Source organism: Elephas maximus, chromosome 25 (assembly GCF_024166365.1).
Source record: "Elephas maximus indicus isolate mEleMax1 chromosome 25, mEleMax1 primary haplotype, whole genome shotgun sequence".
Lineage (NCBI taxonomy): Eukaryota > Metazoa > Chordata > Mammalia > Proboscidea > Elephantidae > Elephas > Elephas maximus.
The window spans coordinates 67,112,430-67,139,329 of NC_064843.1; the positions used below are offsets into that span (position 1 = coordinate 67,112,430).

The 26,900-nt window shown below is 46.1% G+C and overlaps 1 protein-coding gene across 11 annotated transcripts in view; it reads left to right on the plus strand.

Moving 5' to 3' along the window:
* Positions 1–26,900, plus strand: part of SYNDIG1 (synapse differentiation inducing 1) — a 274,280-nt gene that overhangs the window by 145,073 nt on the left and 102,307 nt on the right. For 7 of the 11 annotated variants that reach the window (XR_007515430.1, XR_007515429.1, XM_049869585.1 and 4 more), the window contains exon 4: positions 20,035–20,172. Coding sequence is in view for 9 of the 11 variants with exons in the window: in XM_049869585.1 (XP_049725542.1) it covers positions 20,035–20,172 (138 nt within the window). In the remaining 2 variants the exon portion in view is untranslated. Of the gene's footprint in view, positions 1–20,034; positions 20,173–20,350; positions 20,762–26,900 lie in introns of those variants that run through there. The other 4 variants (XM_049869581.1, XM_049869584.1, XM_049869583.1 and 1 more) reach the window with 1 other exon arrangement.

The window sequence follows — 26,900 nt, forward strand, 5'->3', positions numbered from 1 at the left end:
CTTCAAAGACACGAGTGGCAGTAAAGTCATATTCTCGGTAGGTTTATGGGGAAGGAAACTACTGAGATGGTCCAGTCTTGGTAGGAAGTGTGATCAAAGGGAAGAATGTCTGTCTTGGCTGAGGTAGGTGAGAATATTTTACAGGTGGAGGGGGATGTCCAGGGAAGAGAGGTCAGAACAGGGAGGCTGTAGTGCACAGTTCTGGAGAAACGAGAAGGGCTAGCCTTTCTTGAGAAGTCCAAGATGAAGAGGAAGGAAAGGAGGGAGTCTGTGTTGTCTGGGAGTAAACAGAGCCAGGGGAGTTTGAGGCATGAAGAAGTTGGGACACCTCAAAGCAGCCGTCTGGAGGAAGCGACCATGAGATTGTTGTAGAGACAGTCAGGCTGCAGTGGGAGTCTGTTTGGAAGTTTGGTCTGATCTGTGATTCCCAACTGTCTCCAGCAGGTAAGGGTCTCAGCAGGGCATACATAGTCTGGCTTCCTGCCTACAAGTACAAGATGGGGGAGGCAGAAGAAAAAGGGAGAAGTTTTAGAGTGAAATTAGACCCACATCACCCAAAAGCATTGGTCATGGAGTACCAGGCTGGTCAGAAAGACAAGTGAACTCACAAGGAAACCATAGGGGCCAATGACAGGAGCTACCAGTGGGAACCAGAAGCAACTGGAGAGACGGTTTCAGTCAGGACAATTCAGAAATATAAAAATAAAGTCAGATGTTAGAACGACCTAATGATGGAACACATGAAAGTGAGTTGAAGGGGTTGAGAGAAGATGTTAGGTTGGACGAGGTACATGGAATGGGAAGTCAGGAGGTCAGAGGAGACTCATAGAAGAAAAAGAGTGTGAGCTCAGGCTAAAGGTTTGAGAAAGTTGACAGGGTGCTTTGGCTTCAATTCAAAAACATATATTTAGTGTCAACTGCTTTCCAGGTCTGAAGTTTTTGCTGAAAGAGAAAGTATAAATGTTACCTGTTCTATTGAAGTTTTAGGGTTTAGGAAGCCAGTACCTAAAAAAGCAATTTCAATATAACGCACGGTGATTGAACACCCAGTTTACTCCAAAAGCATCCAAAGGGGAATGGGACTCTGAGCTCAATCTGAGGGAATTACTTATTGTTCCAGGGGCCACCTGCACTGCATCTTGACGTACAAATCTGCGATAGTCAGGCAAAGGAGGTTTGGGGTGGTCGGTGGAGAATTCCAGGAGAGGAGACCTCAGGAGCTGATGGAAGCACAGAAGCATGAGACGTGGGAGCTTGGAATATGAGAGATTTTTAGGACACAATCACTAGTTTAAAATTGCTGAACTTGTAGCTGGTGGTGAGGGGTGCGGGAGACAGGGCCAAGAGGGACTGAGTTTTAGTGAAGTCACTGACTCAGATACCTACAGGAAAGGAAAGGAAGAAACACAAGAATGAAAAGAGCCCTGAAGGGGCCACAGGGTGGGGAGAGTCAGAGACTGGAGACACAAAGTGAGCAGGGCACTGTGTGGAGAGAGTGGAGGCCACAGAGGCTGGCCTTGACACTCCACTGCCCACAGACACCCACTGGTGAGGGGGTGCTACAGGCAGGAGGGAGGGGTCAGACCTACATTCTGGGGAGTTGCTCTGCTTGCAGAGTAGGGCACGGTTTAGGGAATGGAGGTGAGAAGGGAGGGGCAGGGGGCCAGGGCCAAACCAGATGCACACAGCCCTGTTGGGGGGCCTGTGGTAAGAAATTTAGGACAGTGTTAGAGATGTTGATGAAGCACTTGAAGGCAGAATTTGTCATTGATGGGCATGATGGTTAAGGTTGTATGTTAGCTTAGCTGGGCTGTGATTCTCAGTGGCTTGGCAGTTATGTAATCAGGCATTTTTGAGATCTGATGTAATCATCCTCCATTTCATGATCTGATATGAGCAGCCAATCAGTTGAAAAGGGAGTTTCTTTGAGAGTGTGGCCTGTATCCAATATTTATGGACATTCTGTCAGAGCTTGCTTGCTTGCTGTGGATAACACATCCAGCATGGCATCATCTGCCCTCTGATTCTTGGGACTTCAGTGGCCTGCAGTATTGCCTGCCAGTCTTGGGATTCGTCAGCCTCTGCAGCCTGTGTGAGCCATTGGCCTGTGGTCTGACCTGCTTATTTTGGGTTCATCAGCTCCTGCAGCTGTGTGAGTCAGGAGAAGCCTCCAGTCTGATGCCTGAACCATGAACTTGGAACTTACCAGCCTCTACAATCACGTGAACCATTTCCTTGAGATAAATCTCTCTGTATCCATGTATTTTTTTTTATGTATGCTTCACTGGTTTTGCTTCTCTAGAGAATGCAGCCTAAAACAATGGGAGACAATGGGGACTTGCCAGGACTCTGGTGTGGCAGAGCTGTTCCTAAAGTCCCAGGAGCAAAATTGTCTAGGAGAGGATTCTCAGCTTTGCTTTGAATTTACAGTAAATCAGCTGTAGTATGTGATATGCATCAGCAATAGAAGGCTTGGTATAACACTAGATTGAAATGAAAGAGCATTTTCTGAGTGTTTTCATCATTACTTGCTCATTTGTGTAAGCTTTATTCCTGCCCGCCTTCTGTTTATTGCCATACACTTTCCTTGAATAACTACATGTTAAGGTCAGTGGGAGTTGTTAGTTCCAACTCAGAGTGACCCCACATACAACAGAAGGAAACACTGCCTGGTCCTGTGTTGACTGATCCTCACGTTGAGTGTTGTTATGCTTGAGCCTGTAGTTGTAGTCACTGTGTCAATCCGTCTCATTGTGCATCTTCCTCTTTTTCACTGACCATCTACTTTGTCAAGCATGATGTCCTTCTCCAAGGACCGATCCCTCTTGACAACGTGTCCAAAGTACTTGAGACTAAGTCTGGCCATCCTTGCTTCTGAGGAGCATTCTGGCTGTACTTCTTCCAAGACAGATTTGTTTGTTCTTCTGCCAGTCCATGGTATATTCAGTATTATTTGGCAACGCCTCAATTCAAAGACATCAATTCTTCTTAGGTCTTTCTTCTCATTGTCCAGCTTTCACAGGCATATGAGGCGATTTGAAAACACCGTGGTTTGGATCTGGTGTACCTTAGTCCTTAAAGTGACATCTTTGCTTTTTAACACTTTAAAGAGATCTTTTGAAGCAGATTTGCCCAGTGCAACGTGTCCTTTGATTTCTTGACTGCTGCTTCCCTGGGTGTTGATTGTAGAGCCAAGTAAAATGAAATCCTTGACAGCTTCAGTCTTTTCTCCATTTATCATGATGTTGCTTATTGATCCAGTTGTGAGGATTTTTGTTTTCTTTACGTCGAGGTGTAATCCATACTGAAGGCTGTGGTTGTTGATTTTCATCAGTAAGTGCCTTAAGCCCACTTCACTTTTAGCAAGGTCAGAGGGAGATGAACATGTTATTAGAATATCTTCTTAGTCCTATGTTCACTTCCATTCTGTAGCTTTACAATTAATTAAATTCAAAAGAATTCTATCTCTTTCTTTAAGACTTGCATGGGCTTCTGATTGAGCTTGCAAACAAATACAACCAATATTTAAATGTAGATCTTTTATTCATAGTATGCCTGAATCCACATTTTGCCCATCAATTACTGAATCCATTTTACTGGAACAGTTTTCGCACAATGACCTCATCCAATACATGTGATTTATGGAACTCTACAACGTCCTAGGGCAACTCAGAGACAGTCCCTTACATGTCAGGATATGGGGGGGGCGGGGACAGACTTGTTCATCCTGGTTAGTCCAAAGCTTTCTCCAGGTGAAGTGGTGTATACTTCTAGGGAAGCTCATTACCACCCTTTCATGTCCTCTTTCCTAGCAGCTGTGGTGGAAACCCACCATAGATAGTACTCTTCTTTTTCCTAAATTTTATCTATTTTGTTGTTGTTGAGAATACACACAGTAAAATATATACCAACTCAATAGTTTCTACATGTGCAATTTAGTGACACTGATTATATTCTTCAAGTTGTGGCAAGCATTCTTACCCTTTTTTGTTTTTTTAGTTGTTCTGCCCCCATTAACATAAACTCATTGTCTCCTAATCTTTCTACATGAGATAATTGCTGTTGTCTCATATTTTATCTCATGTAGATAGAAAAGCATAGTCTTCAAGCAGACATTTTTTACTAGTTAAGCTAAACTATTATTTGGTTTTAAGAAGATTTCAGGGAATATTTGTGGTTTAAAGTTTAAATCGGAGCAAGTCCACGAGACTCAAAATACGACCTGAATTTAGAGACCATCTGAAGAATAGATTTGACACACTGAACACTAGTGACCAAAGACCAGATGAGTTGTGCAATGACATCAAGGACATCATACATGAAGAAAGCAAGAGGTCTTTGAAAAAACAGGAAAGAAAAGACCAAGATGGATGTCAGAGGAGGCTCTGAAACTTGCTTTTGAACGTCAAGCAGCTCAAGCAAAAAGAAGAATTGATGAAGTAAAAGAACTGAACAGAAGATTTCAAAGGGTGTCTCGAGAAGACAAAGTAAAGTATTACAGTGACATGTGCAAAGAGCTGAAGGTGGAAAACCAAAAGGGAAAAACACGCTCGGTGTTTCTCAAGCTGAAAGGACTGAAGAAAAAATTCAAGCCTCGAGTTGCAATAGTGAAGGATTCTATGGGGAAAATATTAAATGACTGGAGAAGCATCAAAAGAAGATGGAAGGATTAGTTGATGTTCAACCATTTCAAGAGGTGGAGTATGAATGGATGATACTTAAGGAAGAAGTCCAAGCTGCTCTGAAGGCATTAGTGAAAAACAAGGCTCCAGGAATTGATGGAATATCAGTTGAGATGTTTCAACACACAGATGCAGCACTGGAAGTGCTCACTCGTCTATGCCAAGAAATATGGAGGACAGCTTCCTGGCCAACTGACTGGAAGAGACCCATATTTATGCCTATTCCCAAGAAAGGTGATCCAACTGAATGTGGAAATTATAGAACAGTATCATTAATATCACATGCAAGCAAAATTTTGCTGAAGATCATTCAAAAACGGCTGCAGCAGTATATCGACAGGGAACTGCCAGAAATTCAGGCCCGTTTCAGAAGAGGACATGGAGCCAGGGATATCATTGCTGATGTCAGATGGATCCTGGCTGAAAGCAGAGAATACCGGAAGGATGTTTACCTGTGTATTATTGACTATGCAAAGGCATTTGACTGTGTGGATCATGACAAATTATGGATAACATTGCAAAGAATGGGAATTACAGACCACTTAATCGTGCTCATGAGGAACCTTTACATAGATCAAGAGGCAGTTGTTCAGATAGAACAAGGGGATATTGATTGGTTTAAAGTCAGGAAAGGTGTGCATCAGGGTTGTATTCTTTCACCGTACCTATTCATTCTGTATCCCGAGCAAATAATCTGAGATGCCGGACTATATGAAGAAGAATGGGGCAAATCTGCTGCAAAAGACCTCTTTAAAGAGTTAAAAAACAAAGATGTCGCTTTGAGAACTGAGGTGCGCCGACCAAAGTCATGGTGTTTTCAATCGCCTCATATATATGTGAAAGCTGGACAATGAATAAGGAAGACCAAAGAAGAATTGATGCCTTTGAATTATGGTGTTTGCAAAGAATATTGACTGTACCTTGGGCTGCCAGAAGAACGAACAAGTCCGTCTTGGAAGAAATACAGCCAGAGTACTCCTTGGAAGGGAGGATGGTGAACCTTTGTCTCACACACTTTGAACGTGTTATCAGGAAGGACCAGTCCCATGAGAAGGACATCATGCTTGGTAAAATAGAGGTTCAGTGAAAAAGAGGGAGACCCTCATCAAGATGGATTGACACAGTGGCTGCAGCAATGATTGTGAGGATGGCACAGGATCAGGCATTGTTTTGCTCTGTTGTACATAGGGTCGCTATGGATCAGAACTGACTCGACAGCATCTAACAACCTTACCCTTAGCTATATTCGGACCACACAGAGAGACTTTCTATATGGGGAGAAAAGAAGGAAATGTCCAATAATCAAGTAGTATGTGCCAGAAGGAGCCCTGATGTCACAGTGTTTAAGCACTTAGCTGCTTACCAAAAGCTAGGTGGTTGGAGCCCACCAGCCACTCCCTGGGAGGAAAATTTGGTAGCTTGCATCTGTAGAGATTACAGCCTTGGAAACCTTTTGAGGTACTTCTGCTCTGTCCTATAGGGTTGATATGAGTCAGAATTGACGCCATGGCAATAGGTTTGGGTTTTTTTTTTTTGTTGTTGTTGTTTGCTTTTGCCCTCTCTTATGTGAGATTACGGAGTTCTGCTAGAGCAGTGGTTAAGCGCTCAGGTGCTCCTCAGAAGATTGGCTGTTCAAATCCACAGTCCACTTTGACAGAGAAAGATTTTGCAGTCTGCTTCCGTAAAGATTTACAGCCTTGGAAACTATGGGGCATTTCTACTCTGTCCCATAGGGTTGCCGTGAGTCATAATTGGCTCAGTTGCAGTAGGTTTGGGTTTTCTACCATAAGATTGAGGATCCGTGGTGGTGCAGTGGTTAAGCACTCGCTGTTAACTGAAAGGTCAGTGGTTCGAACCCACTAGCTCTTCCTCGGGAGAAAGATGTGGTAGTCTGCTTTGTCAAGATTTAGAGCCTTGGAAACCCTGTGGGATAGTCCTATAGGTTCTCTATGACTTGTAATCACCTAGACAGAAATGAGTTTTTGGCAATGAGTAACAATATTGCAAATGTACATACATATAAGAATGACTAAAGTCCAAATATCTGACAACATCAAGAGTTGACAAGAACATGGAGGAACTAGAACACTCATACACTGTTGGTGGGAGTAAAAAATGCTACAGCCACTGTGGAAAACATTTTTTGGTTTCTTATAAAGTTAAACATACATTTACTATATGACCCAGCAATCCTAGTCCTGGGTATTTACTGTAAGAAATACATACTTAGGTTCACTCAAAAACCTGTATGTGAACGTTCATAGTACGTACTTAATTTGTAATTGCCAAAAATTGGAAACAGCCCAAATGTCCTTCAGCAGATGAATGGATAAACAAACTTTGGTACTTCCTTATCATGGAATACTCCTCAGCATTTAAAAAGGAGCAGACTGAACACACAACAACGTGGATGAATCCCTAGGGTATTATGCTTCGTGGAAAATGCAAGTCTGGAAAGGTTGCATACTGAGTGATTCCATTTTAAATGACATTGCTGAAGAGATGGAATTATAATGAAGGAGAGCATATCAGTGGTGGTCAGGGGCTAGGGTTGAGGGAGGGTGTGCAATAAAGGGGAAGTGAAAGGGAGTTTTTAAATAGGACACTTCTGTATCTTGATTGTTGTGGTGGTTGCATGAATCTATACATGCGTTTTGGTATGATGCTAGAACCTATGCCACCGGTATTTCAAATACCAGCAGGACCAACCATGGTGGACAGGTTTCAGCTGAGCTTCCAGACTAAGACAGACTAGGAAGAAGGACCTGGTGGTCTACTTCTGAAAATAATTAGCCAGTGAAAATCTTATAAATAGCAGAGGAACATTGTCTGATACAGTACAGGAAGATGAGCCCCTCAAGTTGGAAGGCACTCCAAAAATGACTCGGAAAGCACTGCCTCCTCAAAGTAGAGTCGACCTTAATGATATGGATGGAGTCAAGCTTTCGGGACCTTCATTTGCTGATGTGGCATGGCTCAAAATGAGAAGAAACAGCTGCAAACATCCATTAATAATCAGAAAGTGGGATGTACAAAGTATGACTCTAGGAAGATTGGAAATTGCCAAAAATGAAATGGAACGAATAAACCTTGATATACGAGGCATTAATGTGCTGAAATGGACTGGTACTGGACATTTTGAATCAGAAAATCATGTGGTCCACTTTGACAAGAATGACAAAACTTGAAGACGAGTGGCATTGCATTCATCATCAAAAAGAACATTTCAAGGTCTATCCTGAAGTACAATGCTGTCAGTGATGGGACAATATCTGTACACCTACAAGGAAGACAAGTTAATATGGGTAATATTTAAATTTATGCACTAACCAATAAGGACAAAGATGAGGAAATTGAAGATTTTTACCCACTTCTGCAGTCTGAAATTGATTGAACATACAGTCAGGATGCTTTGATAAATACTGGTGATTAGAATGTGAAAGCTGGAAATAAAGAAGGATTGGCAGTTGGAAAATATGGTCTTGGTGATAGAAACAATGCCAGAGATCGCATTATAGAATGAACAAATCTGTCTTGGATGAAGCACAACCAGAATGCTTCTTAGAAGCAAGGGTGACGAGACTAAGTCCTATATCCTTTGGAAACGTTATCAAGAGGAACCAGTCCCTGGAGGAGGACATCATGCTTGGTAAAGTAGAGGGTCAGCGAAAAAGAGGAAGACCCTTCATGAGATGAATTGACACAGTGGCTGCAACAATGACCTCAAGCATAACAATGATTGTGAGGATGGTGCAGGACCAGGCATTGTTTCATTCTGTCATGCATAAGGTCACTATGGGTCAGAACCTACTCAATGACACCTACCAACAACAACATATGCCACCAAAAAAAAAAAAAGAAAGAAACAAAAGTGGGGCCTGGGTAAACTGAAGCCCCATTAAGGTTTGTAGTTTAGTCTGTCGTATCATACCAATGTCATTTCCCTGGTTTTGATCATCATACTGTGGTTATATGAGAGGTTAGGTAAGGGTTCACAGGCACTCTCTCTTTTATCTTTGCAATTTCTACGGGAACTCTTCTGTTTTTGGAATTTTTATGTGAGACAAAGTTATTTCAAAGCTTATGTGTGTTTTTATATAAGGTCATCTTTAATGAATTTTAATATTCTTTCTAAAGTCTTCAAACCGTAACCTAAAAAACAACTTAAATACATGTTTTTCTTCCAGTAAAACAGAACATTTCAGAAAAGTGAAGAAAAAAGGAAATTAATCATTTTCAAAAATGGCAGATACAGCGCCAAAACATGTGCTTACGCAGACAGTCCAGCCTGTTCCTTGATCTGTAATCAAAGGTGTGCTATAACTGGATTTTGCATGAAGCAACCTTTGATTTAGAGCATAGCCTGATTCTCAACAAGGAAGGTGCCCAGATGTGCAGGGCTCTGATCCACGGGTCTACCACAAGGGGCCAAGAAAGGCCAGGCTGGTGGTTTCTGGAATCAGCTGAATGCAGATTTTCCCTGATCCTTATAAAAAAATGGAAAATGTAGATTCATGACTCTCACACAATACAGGGGCTGCTGACTTTGGGTAGATGCCTGGGACTTTGAGAGGGTGCAGAATACACTGTACCAGTCAGGTGAGGGATCTGCATTCTCCTCACTCTGGAATAAGATGGACCTGGTTCTCTCAGGGCAAAGAGGTCTCCGGTGCTCTATGACAGAGGACAGGGCGGGAGGACAGGCTGGGTCCAGATATGGGGAGTAAGAGATGGTTACTGGTCCCTTAGAGGAAGGGACACTGTGTTTATTCATTTGTGCCCCTCCCACAGCATCTGAAACAACTCCTGGCCCCCACTAGAGGATCTGTTTGTTGGCTAGATAGTTGTGGATGGATGGATGCCAGAATCCTACACCCTTTCCCCTTTTTCCCAGGAGGGTATTCTACAGGTTCCTCCAGCCCCCAGTGTGTGTGCCTGTCATCACCCTCCTCCATCTGCCGTCTTACCCAGTTGTTCTGTCTAAGCTCCTCGACTGCAAAGCAGTGGGTCTGACAAGTACAGACCGTGTGTCCTGTGAATAGCATCAGCCGTGGGCACATCTGAAGAGCAGCTTATATCTGGGCTCCTGGTGGTGGGCATGCGCCGCCTTTTCTTTGAGATGCTGCCTCTTACTCTGAAGGGTTACCCTCTCTTCCTGTATGGCGGGAAGGAAGGCGGTGCAGCTGCCACAGCAGCCAGGAGGAAGATGTGCCCATCACCTCGGAAAGCTCCCCCTGCCTGTGGGCTCAAGTATCTTTCCAAGTGTTCGACGTGCTGCGATGCGATACCAAACTCTACTAAGTAGCTTCTCTGTGAAAACTTGATGAAATACCAAATTGCAGTGTAAAATGAATTGTTCATATGGCGTAAAAGTGAATTCTTTTTTTTTTCATTTTTTCCAGTAATGCTAACAGTATTTCCATTAAGCATTATCAAACAAAAGAAAGAAAAAAAAAAAAAGATACAATGCTTAACCCCAAAAGGAAAGAAATTGAATTTATAGTATAATTTTTTCCTACTAAAATAGTACATGTGTGAGAGTTTTTTAAACTTATTTTTGAAATAATTTCAGACATGCAGAAGAGATGCAAGAATAATACAAAGAATTCCTGTATACTCTGCCTAGCTTCTCTAAATATTCATCATTTACCATACTTGCTTATCACTTCCTCTGTTGATACAGGTATTTATATATTTAATGAACTATTTGCAAGTAAGTTACAGACTTGATATTCCTTTTCCCCTACCAACCCTCTTCAAAAAATTCCAATTGTGCCAATATTGCCAGTAATAGCAAAAGGAAAAAGAAATCCAGGTCCAGGATCCAATTCAGGATCCCTGGCTTCATTTTCTTGTCATGTCTCTTTTGTTTTCTTTTATCTATCTTTCCTGACCTTGATATTTTTGAAAAGTACAGTTCATTTATTTTATAGGACCCTGGGTAGTGTGAACAGTTGACTGCTTGACTGCTAACTGAAAGGTTGACGGTTCAAGTCCACCCAGATATGCCTCAGGATAAAGGCCTGACCATCTACTCTCAAAAAAATTAGCCATTGAAAACCCTGTGGAGTATAGTTCTACTGTGACACATATGGGGTTGTCATGAATCAAAATCAACTCGATGGCAATTGGATTTTCCTTTGCCATGGGTTTGGCCTCTGTTTCCGCGAGCTGGACGCTGGAGTGCACAGAAGTGAGGCAGTACCTGACTCAGTGCGCCGGATGAGGAGGCCCACAGTGCCTCTGTGTCCCGTTGCTGGAGTGGTAACTGGTTGGTTATTTAGGATGGTGGCTGCCAAATGGCTCACTAGTCAAGTTACAGTTATTTTCTTTGTAATTAGTATTTTGTAGGGAGGTACTATAAGACTGGGTAAATACCCTGTTTCTCATTTAGCAGCCCTTGATGAATTTCTACCTCCATAGTTAACCTCAATATTTATTAGTTGGCATCCCACTATGAGAAAGAGTGCTCCCTTCCCTTCCTCTCATTTGTGTATTTATTAGTTTATAAATCCATTCATTACTTTAATTATGGATTCACTGATTCTTAGTTCACTCAGTGGTTCATAATCCCTCACTCTCAGCAATTTGCTATTATGCTCAATTTGTTCCAGACATGGACAGCAGGGGATCATTCAAGATGGATTCTATGCCTTTTAACATATCTTATCATTCTTTTATCCTTTTTAATCAGTATTTTCCAGTACAACAAGTTGTTTGAGGTGCACCTTGTACTCTGCTAGCCCTAACCCTGGAATCAGCCATTTCCCTAAGGAGTCCTAGTTCCTTTACTGGAGAATGGTGTTAGAGACTGAGGTCTGGATGCTGTGGGGGTGTCACTGTTTCTAGACCCTCTTGGCAGACCAACCTTGGATATGTACATAAGCACGTACGTACCTATAATGCGTGTATGAGGATATACCTAAACATATTTATATAACAATATACATACACACACACATATATATATCCTATGTATCTATCCTCCTTAAAAAGTATAGCTTCAAACTGATACCCTCAATTTCAATCCAATTAATCTGAACAGAGACCCCTAATTCTTTTTAAAATAGCATTGTAGTTCATCATGTGGGTGTGCCATAGTTTCTTTAACCATTCTCTTTAAGTGGGAAATTAGGTTGTTTCCACTATTTTGCTATTACAAATAACATGATAATGAGAACCTTGTGCATATGTATTTATATTATTTGAGGTGAACCTTTAGGGTAAATGCTTAGCAGTGGGATTGCTGGGTCAAAAGTGAACACATGTCTAGCTTCGTTGTATTTACCAAACTTGCTTCCCAAAGGCTACACCCATTTGTGTTCCCATCAGCCTATTGCCCCAGTGCCTAACTAATAGTATGGTTGGTGGTGCTTTCTAATTTTGACAATCTGAGAGGTGAGAAATGGTCTATTATTGTAGTTTTAACTTGCCTTTCTCTAATTATAAGTGAGGCTGAGCATCATTTCCAGGGCATGGACTAAGATGAGGCCCACCAGGTGCCTAGGGCAGTGCTTTGAGGAAGCAGGTACTTCCAGACTCCAGGCCTGCACTCGTACGCCTCTAAGAGTGAGGTCTCCCTAAGAATACAAGCATACTGACGAGAAGGCTGGACTAAAAGTAGATATCCTATTTCCCGTATGTACCTTTAAATTGAACCTAAACCACACTGTTAAGACTGCTTTCCTCTGAGAACAGTAAGAAACATGGGAGATTATGTGTTCTGGGTTCTCAGACAAATGTGACATAAACTGGAAGAACTAAAAGGGACCTTATACAATAATATATGTACCTCTCATGTGTAGAAAATCATTCATGCAAGCAATGAACATTTAAAGCACTGGTATACATTTGAAGGTGAATCAACATTTGATGATAACTTGACATTCCGGGGCTAATTTCTGAGCGTAACACGAGCCTCTGTGTTGGTCCTAAAACCTTTGTTGCCTTTAGCTCCCAGTCAGTGGTTGCTGTAGAATAAGAAAGTCGTGTGATCTCTGGTTTTCTCGAAGAACAAAAAGCTGGTTGGCTCTCTGCATGGTCTGGCTGCAGACATTTTCCTGGTTTTACCTCAGGACACATTTTCCCTCGCTCTCGACAGTCTTTTGTGTGTAAAGTACTCACTCCTGACCCAAGGCCTTTGCACACACTGCTCCCTCTGCTCACAGGCACTTCTCCTTCAAGGGAGCAAGGGGCCCTCAGACAAGTCTCAGTTTCTTCACAAAACTCCAAGTCCACATCCTGAAAACAAAGCAATGTGAGAGTGAAAGGATAGTAACGAAGTTACTGACACTGTTATGCGCTGGTCACTCTCACCTGAATCGTTTGACTCTTCTCTTTTAAGCACGCAGAAACCCTGACATAGTGCGTTTTATAACAGTTCTGTCCTTGAAAGCACATGATGTGCACTTGTTCTTGCTAGTTTGTAGTACTGTGCTGATTTGTATGTGCTGTGTTGCTGGAAGCTATACCACCACCACCACCACCGCCAGTATTTCAAATACCAGCAAGGTCACCCATGGTAGACAGGTTTCAGTGGAGCTTCCAGATTAAGACAGACTTGTAAGAAAGAACTGGCTATCTACTTCTGAAAATTAGCCAGTAAAGCCCTATGGACCAAAACAGAACATTGTCTGATGTGCTTGCTTTGGACATGTCATAAGGAGGGATCAGTCACTGGAGGAGGACACCATGTTTAGTAAAGTCAGCAAGGGAGACCCCCAGTGATAAGAATTGACACAATAGGTGCAAGGATGGACTCAAACATGCTGGGGATCATAAGAATTACACAGGAGAAGGCACCATGAGGTCACCATGAATCAGAGTTGACTCATCGGCAACTATCTATCTATCTGTCTATCCATCTGTCTATCTATCTATTATGTATTTGGAAGTGGTGGTGGGATTTATCATTCTGGCTGACCACATCCCTCTCGTCCCTGCTGTCTTCTCACCACCCCCCAGATGTTTGCTGACTGGGCTGATCTGGCTCCATGTGAGTTGCCCCATGGGAGTTTTTAGGGATCTAACCAACCCCTTCTGTTCTTCCACGGGTTCTGTGGCAGGTGCTCTCAGTGCCTGTCCACACCATCCCAGATGTGCCCTTGTAGCAGAAGTCACTTGGGCCTGGCCAGCACTGGCCTGGGCTTTCTCTGAAGACTGGAGCTTGCTCTGAAAATGTGGAGGACCGTGGCCTGAAAGCAGTGGCACCAATGACTGTGGGGAGTTGGTCTGTGCTGTGGGGTGATCTGGGAAATATGCTGCACCCTGACTCCCTGTGCCACTGCAGAATCCAGCTCCAGTTACCCAGAGAGTGAGCTAACTGAATAGCATGCTTTTTGTGGGCTAGTCTCTCTCCTGTGTCTTTCTTCTCTTCTTCCTCCCTGTGTTTCCTGCCTTGCCTCCCAGGAAGACATTCCACTCGTATCCTCGACTCAGGATCTGTTTCTAGTGGAACCCTGATTAAGGAACGTGCCAAGAATGCACTCCCGGAACATAGGAACAATTTAACCTAACAGATTACATCAGAGTGGGAGTTTATTATCATAATTCAGTTGTCGAATTAAACACCTGTGTAGCTAGAAAGCAAATATTTAAATCAGTGCAGGAATACAGAATATCAGTTCTCTAGTATGGAAATCCTAGTGGCGTAGTGGTTAACTACTATGGCTGCTAACCAGAAGGTCAGCGGTTCAAATCCACCAGGCACTCCTTGGAAACTCTATGCAGCAGTTCCCCTCTGTCCTATAGGGTTGCTATGAGTCGGAAGTTACTCGATGGCAATGGTTTGGTTTTTGTATGTTTGTTTTTTAAGTATAACTATATGTCTAACTGCCATACCGCACCATCACAAGGACAACCAGGCACTCCACACAGAGGGGAACTGGAATGAATTTTGCTTCATTGGGCTCCTGCTTCAGAGTATTAAGGACCCTGCAGGCCGCAGCCATCTTCAGATGCTAATTAGACGTGGCTCAGTCTAGAGACCTGAGACAAAAGGGGCTGACATTGAGAGGTTAACAGAGAGGTTTCTTTCTTGACCGTGACTCTGTGCAAGCAAATGCTGGCCCCCTGAGAACTTCAGCCGTGCCATGGGGCCCTGGCTATGCACTCAATTACCTCAGTTGACTTTGGTGAGCTTATTGTCTGGCAGAGGTAAACGGAGAGTGCAGCCCTACAGGTTGTTCACTGGAACCTTCTGGAACCTGATGCCTACCTGAAAAAGGCTGAACATTTTAGATGGAGAGTGGACATCTCAGAGGAATCATGTCCGTTGATCATGGCGTGGTCTTTGTGCAAAGGTAGTAGGTGCTAAGACCTGAAGCAAACACCACAAAGACGAAAACAAACCTTGAAGGAGCAGAAGGAAGAACACTGCTCTCAACAGTGACCACACAGATGCATCTGTTAAGTTTCTGCCGCTCTACTTTCACAGACTAAAACTTGGTTTAGTTTACACAGAGTCTGTTTGCAAGTAAAAACTAAACAAACTCATCGTGTTGAGTCGATTCCAACTCATAGCGACAGTGGCTCAGCAATGGGCTCAAACATAGCAACAATTGTGAGGGTGGTGCAGGACCAGGTAGTATTTCCTTCTGTTTTATATAGGATTGCTATGAGTCAGAACCGACGTGATGGCATTCAGTAACAACCACCGGAAATACTAGATTCCGAACTGCCTGAGGTCCACCCCTGCATCATCCTCATCTCTGTGTCTTCACTACCTCCCCCAGGGCCCTGTACTCACCAGATATCAATAACAGCAGAGAAGGCTAGGTGGAGGGAGGACAGCAGGAGTGGTCTGAGGACCCCAGAGGGTGGATGGTGAGTGCTGGAGTGAGGTAGCCAAGTCCCAGGCGCCTGAGCCGGCTCCCGCACCCATAAAACAGAAGCATGACAGCCCCTGCTCAGGAGCTGCAGCCAAGAAGGAACAAGGTGATGTCATCCCTAAAGTTATTTTATTACAGCATTCTAAGGAAGAAAACCCCAGACTGAGAGCCATCTCTCTAAGTGAAGGTACTGAAAATGGGCAGATTGTGCGGGGAGGCAGGTGAATGAGCAGGGGACAGGTGGAGAAGTGGAAGACAGATGAATGAGCAGGGGACAGGTGGATGAACAGGAAGGTGTGGAGGACAGATGGATGAGCAGAGGGAACAGGTGGATGAGCAGGGAACAGTTGGGTGAGCAAGGAATAGGGGGACAGGTGGGTGAGCAAGGGACAGGTAGGTGAGCAGGGTGCCAGCCAGAGTCCTGCAGAATCTTCTGCATTCCTCCACCTTCTCCTGAGCTCTCTGTCAAAAGGGGGCACCCCTGCATGGAGTGTAAACTGGTTTGGAGTGCTTCCCAACTACCTTGCAGATTCTCCAATCTACAGACTCATGAGGAAGGTCTTAGACACAGCTTTGGGTGCAATGATACCATCGGGGTCAGTGGTTAGGTGTAATCTCCACTTGGTTTATTGGTATCTTTACAGAACCACTTGGGCCAGATTTATCTACTCTGTAATATTCCCTGAGTTTTAAAAAGTTGACTAATTGTTTTGGTGCCATGGAGCCACAGCTCTGCAATTATGGACTGTGATCCCTTTATTCTTCCAAATAAAAATCTGTGAAGGTTCTGGAATTGAATCCTGCTTCGTGGGGGTCCCAGTTGACTCCAAAGCAGCTTCCACAGAGGATGTCAGCACCCTGCCTGACTGAGTGGCCTGGGACACCCTGCCTGACTGAGTGGCCTGGGAGCGGGGCATAGAGCGTTGACTGCTTGATTGGGCGAACACTGTTGCCACGGCCTCCTCCTTGCCACCAAAAGGCGAGCCATCAGAATCCTTGGGGGTAAGATGCCTTGTCTTTGGACGAGAAGTCATTGGGGCAATGCAGCTTGGGTTCTGTTTATAACCAAACTGTGCAGCACAGAGCCTGGGACTAGGATCCAGGCAACACGAGTCTGAGATTCTTGCGTAGCTGTCACCTGGTCAGTTCTGTGATTGGGCAAGTGTTTTAACAGAAAGCCTTGGAACCTCAGCTTTGTCCTTTGTGAAATGAAAATAAAAATAAAAGTAGAATAACATTTATTTTCATAGGTGCTGTGAGGATCTAGTGAGCTCAGTATAAAAAACATTTTGTAAACTAAGAAGAAGGAAGAAAAAACTTAATAAATATACACAGATCTATATTGTTCATATGCAAATACATTCGTCTACGCATCTTCACAGGAGGCTGTCAATGCAAAGCTCATCAAGCAAGTGGTCTAGTGGACAGCGAGGAGGACTGAGTAAGCCTGGCATCCTCCTTTTAGTCCTCCACCTCTCTGAATGGGGTCTTGGGCCTGGCTTGCCCTGGATTTGACCCATGCCAGATCCATTCCCTTCCCGGCACCACCGGCACCCCAGGGTCTTCCGAAGCATCTCAGCAGAGGTGGCCGCTTTCAATGTGGGTGGGGACCTCTGGATCCTCAGGCACTTTATGTAAGAAGAAGCACAGCTGTGGAGACTCCCAGGCCCCACCTGGCAGCCCAGGACACTGCCACCCTTTGTCGGTCCATGGTTAGATCTTCTTGAAGACTGTGGAAGGTGCATCCCCCTGGGCAGCTCCAGGTCCCAAGCTCACTGTGAATCGCAACCCCTATACGCTGATCAGCGTGACCCCCTGGAGACAGCACCAGGGCTTTCATTCCCCCCCCCCGCCCACTGTCTGGGAGACCATCTGGGAGAGGGTGCCACAGAGAGAGAGGAACAGAAGCTCCCTGATGGTTTACGGTCAGACAATGGGGACGCAGCCATGGTGACCACATCAGATGGTGCCGACTCTGTCCTTGAGCTGGTACCTCCCCTTGGGCCTCACTTCCTCTTGGGGAAGCAAGGTTCTAGGTTCAACTGATCTTTGGTGATGTGGGATATGGGGGTGGATGGGGTGCAGTGCGGTGTAAACCACTGAGCCACAGACTCAGACCCCAGGGCTGCCCATGGGGTCCAGCAGAACATCGCTGTTTTCTCTCAGCTGACTAGCCAAAGACAGGAAGCAGGAAGCTGGGGCAGTGTGTGCTGTCTCCGTGCTGATTAGAGACTCCTGTTGGCAGTGTTGTTGCATTCATTAACAAAAGGAGGAACAGATCCTGCTATCGCTTGTGGGCTTCCTATGTGTGGCCTGTGAGGATGCTTATCTAGGGCTGAGGGCGTCGGGCATGGGGAGCATAAGCCTCCCCAGTGGTGTTAGGACCTTTCAGTGTGGGAACTCTTGAGTGTGGGAGACATTATTTTTGGGGACCTCAGCGTGGGGAACCCTCCAGTGTAAGGACTCTCCACTGTGGGGACTTCCTAGGGTGTGGGAGACCCTCCAGTGTGGGGGACTCTTCAGTGTGAGGATTCTCCACTGTGGGGACCTCCCAGTGCGGGAGACCCTCCGGTGTGGGGGACTAACACCCTCCCGGCAGGCAGGACCTGCACATGGTTTTCCCTGCAGTTAGATTCCTAACCAAAGGGCTACATCCCTGTGGGCGTGTTCTGAGCATCTCCATGCTCTCCCAAGCCTCTGGTAACTGGTTAGGGAGTGTGGACCTAATCCACCTCTTTGGGGGAAAATGCTGTTTCTTTTTTTAGAAAATGGAATCTGTAGTGAAGGTGACTCCATCTTTGTATAAAACAAACGCATCAAGACAGGGACCCCATTTCTGATGAGTCAGAGTGAGTGCGGTGTGTTTTGATGAGGAAAGAAAATTCACAGTGGCAGGGCCAAGCAGCGTGGGGACTTGCTGATTAAGAACAAGTGCTTTCTGCGTGTGGGCATCAAGACAGGATAAGTATTTTACAAGTCTGGCCATTAGCTCTCTGGGTGCACCAGCCCACTGTCTGTAGGGAGGATAGTCAATGAAGGCATGGCTGGGCAGGAGTGCCCAGAGCATGCCCATCACAGGCCCCAGGAGGCTGTCACTTGAGACCTCTGCCAAGAACAAACCAGTTATGTACCTGATCATAAGGAACCAGGGGTGGGTGCTCAAGGCAGCAGTTGAAAAGGAGGCTTCAGCTCCTTGAGGAGGAGCCTGCACGTCCCAGGCTAGAATCAGCCTCACCCGTGTCTGTGCCCAGATCAGTGTCGAGGGAGATGTGAAGGGAGATTCAAAGGGTAGTGCCCTCCATTCTGCCACACCGTTGGACTGCCCTGTAACCACAGGTCAGTCTTGGAATAAAAAAATGGAATCCCAATGGTCTTGTGCCTCTACGAGTCCCCCAGCCCATTCATTCTCTCAGAGATCAGACCTTCATCACCACTGTCAAACACTCAGATCCCAAAGGAGATCTTGAAATGATCCACTTCTGAACAGGTTTTGTCTCCTACTGAACCTACTAAGGGCCTAGCACTTGGGACTTGTTCTTCCTGTTCTTGGTAAATGTTATGGATTGAATTGTGTCCCCCCCAAAAAATGCGTGGCAACCTGCCTAGTTTGTAATTCCCACCATTGTGTGATTGTCCACCATTTTGCCATCTGATGTAATTATCCTATGTGTTGTAAACCCTACCTCTATGATGTTTATGAAGTGGGATTAGTGGCAGTTATGTTAATGAGGCAGGACTCAATGTCCAAGATTGGATTGTGTCTTAAGCCAATCTCTTTTGAGTTATAAAAGCAGACAGACAGGGGGACCTTATACCATCAAAAACAAGAGCCAGGAGAATAGTGTGTCCTTTGGACCCAGGTTTCCTGTGCTGAGAAGCTCCTAAACCAGAGAAGATTGATGACAAGGATCTTCCCCCACAGCCAAGAAAGAGAAAGCCTTCCCCTGGAACTGACACCCTGCATTCGGACTTCTAGCCTACCAGACTGTGAGAGAATAAAGCTCTCTTTGTTAAAGCCGTCTGCTTGTGGTATTTCTGTTATAGCAGCACTAGATGACTAGAACAGTAAGCATGTCCTTCACTGAGCCAGGTGCCATACGTGTCCTTCTTTTGAGGATGTGTGCTTTCAGGCAGTGGCGGCATTGGAGCATTAGTTGGCAGAATTCTCGCCTTCCATCAGAGGCTTGCATGTTTCTCTGATGCCAAACATGTTTCAGTGGGACTTCCAGACTAAGACTAGGAAGAAAGGCCTGGCAGTCCATGTCCAGAAATCAGCCAATGAAAATCTGTGGATCACAACAGTCAGATCCACAACTGATTGTGGGGATAGCGTTTCATTCTGTTGTGCATGAGGTCACCATGAGTTGGGGGCCGACACCATGGCAGCTAACAACAGCAACAACTTGCAGGCAGTAGCAACATCAACCACAGTAACAGCATCAACAGCAGCCTTCCTGGGTGTGCAGTTCACTGGTGGAGCATTCCTTTATTAACCGCCACCGCCCACCTTTTCTCTGTTGCAGAGTGACTACTCGAGCGACACGGAGAGCGAGGACAACTTCCTCATGATGCCCCCCAGGGACCACCTGGGCCTCAGTGTCTTCTCCATGCTCTGCTGCTTCTGGCCCTTGGGCATTGCTGCCTTCTACTTGTCCCATGAGGTAGGCATGCCAGACTTAGGGTGGAGGCACCAGTGAAGCCTGCTCAGCGTCTGCTATGAGCAGGGGCTGTTTTGTACTTGTGTGTACATATGGTGGGGACTAGGCCAAGGGAGGTGTGGGCCCTGGGGATGTGCTTCATCTCAGCATGACTAGCAACCCTCCAACTGTGCTCTCCAAGGTGTGCTTCCCTGGGAACACCGGGGAGCAATGTGGGGCAGTCTTCAAGAAGGGGCCTGCACAGCAGAATCAAGCCTCCACCTGTGTTGCCGGTGGCCTTCAGGAGCCTGGCCTTCCCTTGGGAACTGGTGTCACTCTGACGGTCAGACCTCGAGCTGGGAAACAGTGCCCAGGCCAGGGAACCAGTGGCAAGGTTGGACTCCATGAAAAAGGCGGCAGAAGCAGGCCTTGTTTTTCTTGTAAAAGGTCTTTTATATACAATAAATTCTATTTGAACAGCAGATTTGTACTCACCCCAGGTTAATTTTCTACTAACAAAAAATGGCATCTCTTAGTGCATATTCATGCCCTTTCCCCCAGTGTAAGGGCTTCCAGCCCCTTCTCACCATCAGGCATTCTGTTTGCTGTCCCTTCATGGAATCCAAGTTTGAGAGCTTTTCTCTAGCAAATGAAGGGTATTCATTCAGAATTAATCTATTTGCCTATTTTTATTAATCAAAGAAAATAAAAAAAACAAACCTGTTGCCGTCAAGTCGATTCTGACTCATAGTAACCCATGTGTAATTGCCAGTTAAGGCATACGATTACCAGTGTGTCCAAGCCTGCCACAGTTGTCCCGACCAGAGCACAGATGGAGGTGCCCCACTCACTGGCAGGACTGGTGGGTTTTCTAAGGGCTGTCAGTGGTGGGGCACCTAGGCCACTCTGGTTCTAGGGTTCAGTGCTGAGCTTGGGGACACCTGGCTTGTTTGCAAAATTCTTGGCTTGAAAACAGACCCCTCACTAGTCAAGCGGTGGCGTCTTGTTGCTGCTTGCTGGCTTCTGTGTTAAGAGCCAGTTTTACTTGATGGGGGAGAGCAGCCCCCACCCCTGCCTGAGGCCCTGGTCTTATCTCACCTACACTTCTGTTCCCTGATGTGGAGGCTGCTCCCTCTCTCTCCTAGCACAGAGGCACCCTGTCCACAGAGGAGCCAGGCTCTTCTGGGGCCGATGCTCCTCAGAGGCAATGCCAGACGCCTGAGAAGCCCCTCGGGGGAACGGGGGAACAGAGGGGTGGGGGATGCATAGTCCTGTGTGGTACTGATTCCAGGGGATGGTGGGGGTGACGGAGGAAAGCCCAAGCTGCTGGTTTGGGGTGAGCAGTATTTCATGTCCCAGCTTCGGCCTCGAGGTTCTGTCCAAGTTTCATTTTGTGAATTTGAAAAAAAAAAAAAAATTTTTTTTTTTTTTTTTTTTTTTTATGCCAAAGTCCCCCTTCTCTGGAAGCACCAGCACAGAACAGAAAACCAACATCCAAGTCTGGCTGGGTGTGGGTAGCTGTGGGGGGCCAGAGCCGGTGAGACCAACTCAAGGGAGAGGCCCAGTACTGCGGCCTGAGGGTCTGGGAGTGTGCAGAGCCCTGGAGAGAGGCGCATACTGAGGCCCCACAGTGCACGGAGCACACGCTGAGGAGGTCCCGTGCTGGCCCAGAGTTGCGCCGCCTTTGTAAACAGCAATTCGAAGCCTGGGCTAAAATACACAATTACCATGGAGTTGGCCCTGGTGCATGTCAGAGTAGAACTGTGCTCACAGTGTTTTCAATGACTTACTTTTCTAAAGTAGACCACCAGGTCTTTCTTCCGAGGCATCTCAGGGTGGACTCCAGTCTTTTGGTTAGCAGCCAAGCATGTTAACCATTTGCACCACCCAGAGACTCCAAAACCTGGGCCGGGGTGGTACAAATAGCCAGCATTCACCTTATTAAGAAATGTCAGGGAAGGTCAGAAATGTGGAGGGGAGAGAAACTGCTTCCCACACACAAGGGGCAATTGTAATGTTTCTTCAGGACCCCTCTTTCTCCTGCTTCCCTGCCCACCCACATCTCCTCATGTGTAAGGCAGACATGCTGAGAAAAGCCTTTACCCCTCCTGGCAGGGCACAGGGCTGACATCGGAGCTGTATTTTCATTACCAGATTTTAGCATTGGACTGGCATTTTAATCTTGGATTCTATTGGGAGAGGTATTGCCTGTTCCAAGAGATGGTGGCAGGGCTCTGGGCAGGAAGTGAGCCCCGGACACAGGGCAGGAAGGGTGAGGGGCACAGGCTCTGTGTGGAGAGATGATTGATTCTCCTCGGCCAGCAGAGCACTGACGATGCAGCCTTCCATGGTCTCTGCAGCTCCACGTGGCGGTGGAAGGCCTCTGTGTGCAGCCATGCAACTGTCAACAGTGTCACTGTCCAAAAGAAGTAATTATAATAAAAACCAATACTGTGATGCCCAGAGAGTGGCGATCCAGATTCTCTTTCTCAGAAAGCAGTTTAATTCTTAACACCATAAGAGCTGTTCAGCCTTCATCCTGGTTACTCTTATCTAATGCCTTCTATGGTAAAGAGGACTTTGGTGACTTGTTTAACATCGATTATGAAATGTTGTTTCTGTCAAGGCCTCTGATCACATTTCTCAGAGGTGAGGGCAAACATTTTGAGGGGTGCAGGCCTCCCTAAAACTGTTGGAACAAAAAGAGAGGCTCTCTAGGGTCTGATCCTGCAGCCCACCCCGCTTCATTGTGCTGCCCGGATGGTTTCCACTCAGCGGAACCACAGTGGAGCAGAAGTGCTGATGTTTTCATATAGAAGCCTTTGTAGGCGGGTGCCCGTGTGTTTGTCTGTCTGTCTGCATTGCACATGTAGACAGGCTGTGCCAAAAACTTCCAGGAAGCAGTAAGACTGCTAGGAACGAGACGTGTACACCCACTGGCATCAACCATTCCAGTGTACTACATTCATCTGTGATCAAGCTGGACAGAGTGTTGGCAAAATGAAAGCCAATATTATTTATAGAAAGCAAATAGTAAAAAATAACAACAGATTCTCCAAGCGGAAACACCCTTCCCCAAATTACCCGTGTCCATTCTTACATCACTGGGCAGGTACGCAGTGGTTCAGGACAGACGCTGTGCTCGCATCACCTCAGCCTCTGGTTTCCACCATGTTGTTTGGGGGCTTCTGAGGCCTCTGCTCTGCACCTGGGCCTCCCTGGGGCTTGCCTTGCTAACAGGAAAACCTCTGCACAGGATTCTCCAAGCCTCTGCCACTGGGCCCTTGTAGGCCTCTGACACTGGCTCCTGCCACACTACCAGACCTCTCTCTCTTGGTTCTCTCTCTTGCCACCAAGATAACCAGGCCTGCACTGCCCAAGGGCAACTATGGCTCCCACCATGCTACCCAAGGGGAAGCGGGGCGGGGGAACATGGAATCCCTGCACAGAGTGCACTCAGGCCCCTCTGCCCTCCACTGGCAAGTGTTACAGCTCTTTTAGCTCCACCAGCAAGTGCCCGGTGGCACCAGCTCCAACAGCAAGCCTTGTGCATGAAGGCTCTCAGCTCTCTCCCACCACGGCCACCTCTCTCCATGGGCCGGCAAGCCCACTGCAGCCTTCTGCTGATCTATTGGTTCCCTCCACTCATTCTGCAACCACCATTTCTCTCCTGCTTGGCTTTGCTGTTCTCGTGCCATTTCTCTTCACCTCACACCATCTTCAGTGTTACAGCTCTCTCTTCTGGGCCTAGGAGCTTCTCAGTGCAGGGACTCCAGGTCCAAATGGGCACTCTGCTCCAGATCCTTCCTGAGGGTGTTGAGGTACCCCTGAACCTTTTTGGGATTGGCCCTTCTATAAGCCTAACATGATGGCAAAACTGACCAATCCCCAAACTGGGCCTCAAGGGGCTCAGTCCTACTCTGTGGATTTTCAAGCTACTATTTGCATAATGGATACTTGATGGTGTAATGGTTAAGTGCTCAGCTGCTAACCAAAAGGTCGGCAGTTCGAATCCACCATCTGCCTCTTGGAAACCCTATGAGGCAGTTCTACTCTCTCCTGTAGGGTCGCTATGAGTCAGAATCAACCGAAGGCAAAAGGTATGGGTTTTTTGCATAATAAATCGACCAATCTTTTGCAAGATTGTGACCCAGCCAGTCATTTTATGGGTGTTATAAAGGCCGTATAAAAGGGATTCATTGCGCTGAAGTGCCTGCCACAGGGCTGTGTTCACATTCTTCCTGGTAGGAGCCCACACTGAGACCCTCCCCACACGGCCTCCTCTCTGCAGGCCTCAGCTGTGGCCTTGCTGGGCTTTGCCACAGACCTGGGCAGTGTCAGTTCCTGGAACTCTGAAATTCTGCCCAGACATTCGGCTGTTGGGCATTCTGTTTACACTTATGTAGCCTCAACTGAAAACTGCAGCTCTCCAAAGGCTGTTTGATGGAGCAGCAGCCACAACAGGAAACATACAATGAGGCAGGAGTACAGCAGTCTGCTCTGAGAGTCATCACAGTAAATGTGGTTCCCTGTCCAGGTGGGAGCTCCAACGCCTGTGGAGCTAGGGGGAACCAGTTCCTCATGGCCCTTTGGAGTTGGTCCAGCCTTTCCTGCTGTCCGGTGTTGTTGGGGTGGGGGTGATGCTATATCAGAGCAAACAGCGTATCTGTTCAGCTAAGACTGCACCCCTGAGTTCTAAATGCTGTTGCCAAGGAAATTTTTGACATCTAAGTGAGACTCTTCAGTGTTTGTCTTTTATCAATATCTCAGTGTAGTCCTGAGGCACAATTAAGCTGTGCCTGCACATTGTCAAAATAACTACTCGTGAAGCCAAGGGAACAGGTGAGGTCTTTCCCAGAAAACAAAACAAAACAAACCATGGTAGCTGGGTGAAATCAGGTAATGGTGAAAATAATCACCATGGCCCTTAGGCTTGCCCTCAAAACCCAAGACAGTCTGTCCAGTCCTGTTCGAGCTGCCATCACCCATCTGTCAGTTTGTCATACTGTGGTGGTCTGTGTGTTACTGTGATGTTGGAAGCTATGCCACTAGTATTTCGAATATCAGTAGAGTCACCAATGGTGGACTCGTTACAGCAGAGCTTCTGGACTAAGACAGACTAGAAAGAAAGGCCTAGTGATCTACTTCTGAAAATCAGCCAGTGCAAGCCTTATGGATCACAACAGAATATTGTCCAATATAGTTCTGGAAGATGAGCCCCTTAGGTTGGAAGGCACTCAACATATGCGGTGGCTCCGATAACGGACTTGAGCAGACCAACCATTGTGAAGATGGTGCGGGTCCAACCAGGCAACGTTTCCTTCTGTTGTTCATGGGGTTGCCATGAGTCAGAACCAACTTAAGGCAACTAACAACCAAAAACAGCAGTAGTTGTATAAGTATTAGCAGAGTGGGTAACACTTATTGAGCACTTACTGCGTGCCAGTACTGCGTTAAATTCTGCAGACCTTCACTTCTCAGAGTGGGATCCAGGACCAGCAGCAGGATCCTTCTGGGAACTTGTGAGAAACACACATTACAGACCCCATCACAGACCTGCTGAATCAGAGTCTCAGGGTGGCGGACCCTACGTGTGAATAAGCTGAGGCTGATGGGAGGATGCTGCTGCCCACTCAGGTTTGGGAAGTCCTACTCTGCATGCATGGTCTCATGGGAACTCTGGGGCATTAGTGATGCCATCACCCCTGCTCTGTGGCTGATGGGGTCAGGGTTCAATGAGATTAGAGGTTGTGCCTAAGGCCACTGCTGGTAACAGTCACCCCCACTCTGTGGCTGGTGGGGTCAGGGTTCAGTGAAGTTGCAGGTTGTGGTAGGCAGTGGGCTGGTCAGGGCTGGGCTGGTCAGCCCTGGAGCACGGTTAAGGGAGTCAGCGTGGAGGCCAGGGAGAGGAAGAGGAGTGCAGTGTTTCCTGCACACCCTCTTTTGCCCCCAGCAGTATAATCGCTTCATTCAGCTCCCAATGCCGTCAAGTTTTAGCAGCCAGTTTATCAAGAGAAAAGTGTTGTGTATGTGACTTTAGTAGTATGGAACCGTCTAGAAACTGGAGCTTCTATGACTGTCAGCATAGAAATCCACCCCATAACTCACTGAGTGACACTGTGAGCTGGTTAATACAACACTCTCTCTTATTTAATCGTTGCAGTGGATCTAAAAGGGGAAAAATTATCGTCCCCATTTTACGGATGGAAAGAAAACCCTGATGTTTCAAGATTTAAATAATTTACAGAAATCAGAGATAGCAAGTACTGGCACACTGATGCAAATTCCAACATTTTTAACCCTTAAAACCAAATTTTCTGCAGTGTAACTTTGACTTTTATCTGCAAACAAAAACTGAAGCATATCTGTGGTTCTGAATCCACTGTCCACTGCCATCCTGCGTGAAGAGAGCTGCAGTAGAGGAGCCAGAAGCCCACTGGAGACGGGAGTGTGAGGACTGCCCTCGTGGCCTTCACTCCTTGGGCCCTGGCTCTGTCTGGAACAGGCCCCCATCAGGCCCAAGGACTCTGCACTGCACCTGCTGGCAGACATCGTACTCGAGCATTTATTATGTCTTGATTTCATTTCATTTCATAAAATGCTTCTTTCCTTTATTAACTGCAACATTATAACAATAATTAAATGAGAAATGGGTATTAAGAATCAGATTATGAATTTTATGAATAGAACCAGCAAAGGAAATTGGGCAAATTAAGAAGAAAAAAAGAAAAAAGGAGAATCTCTTCCTGATA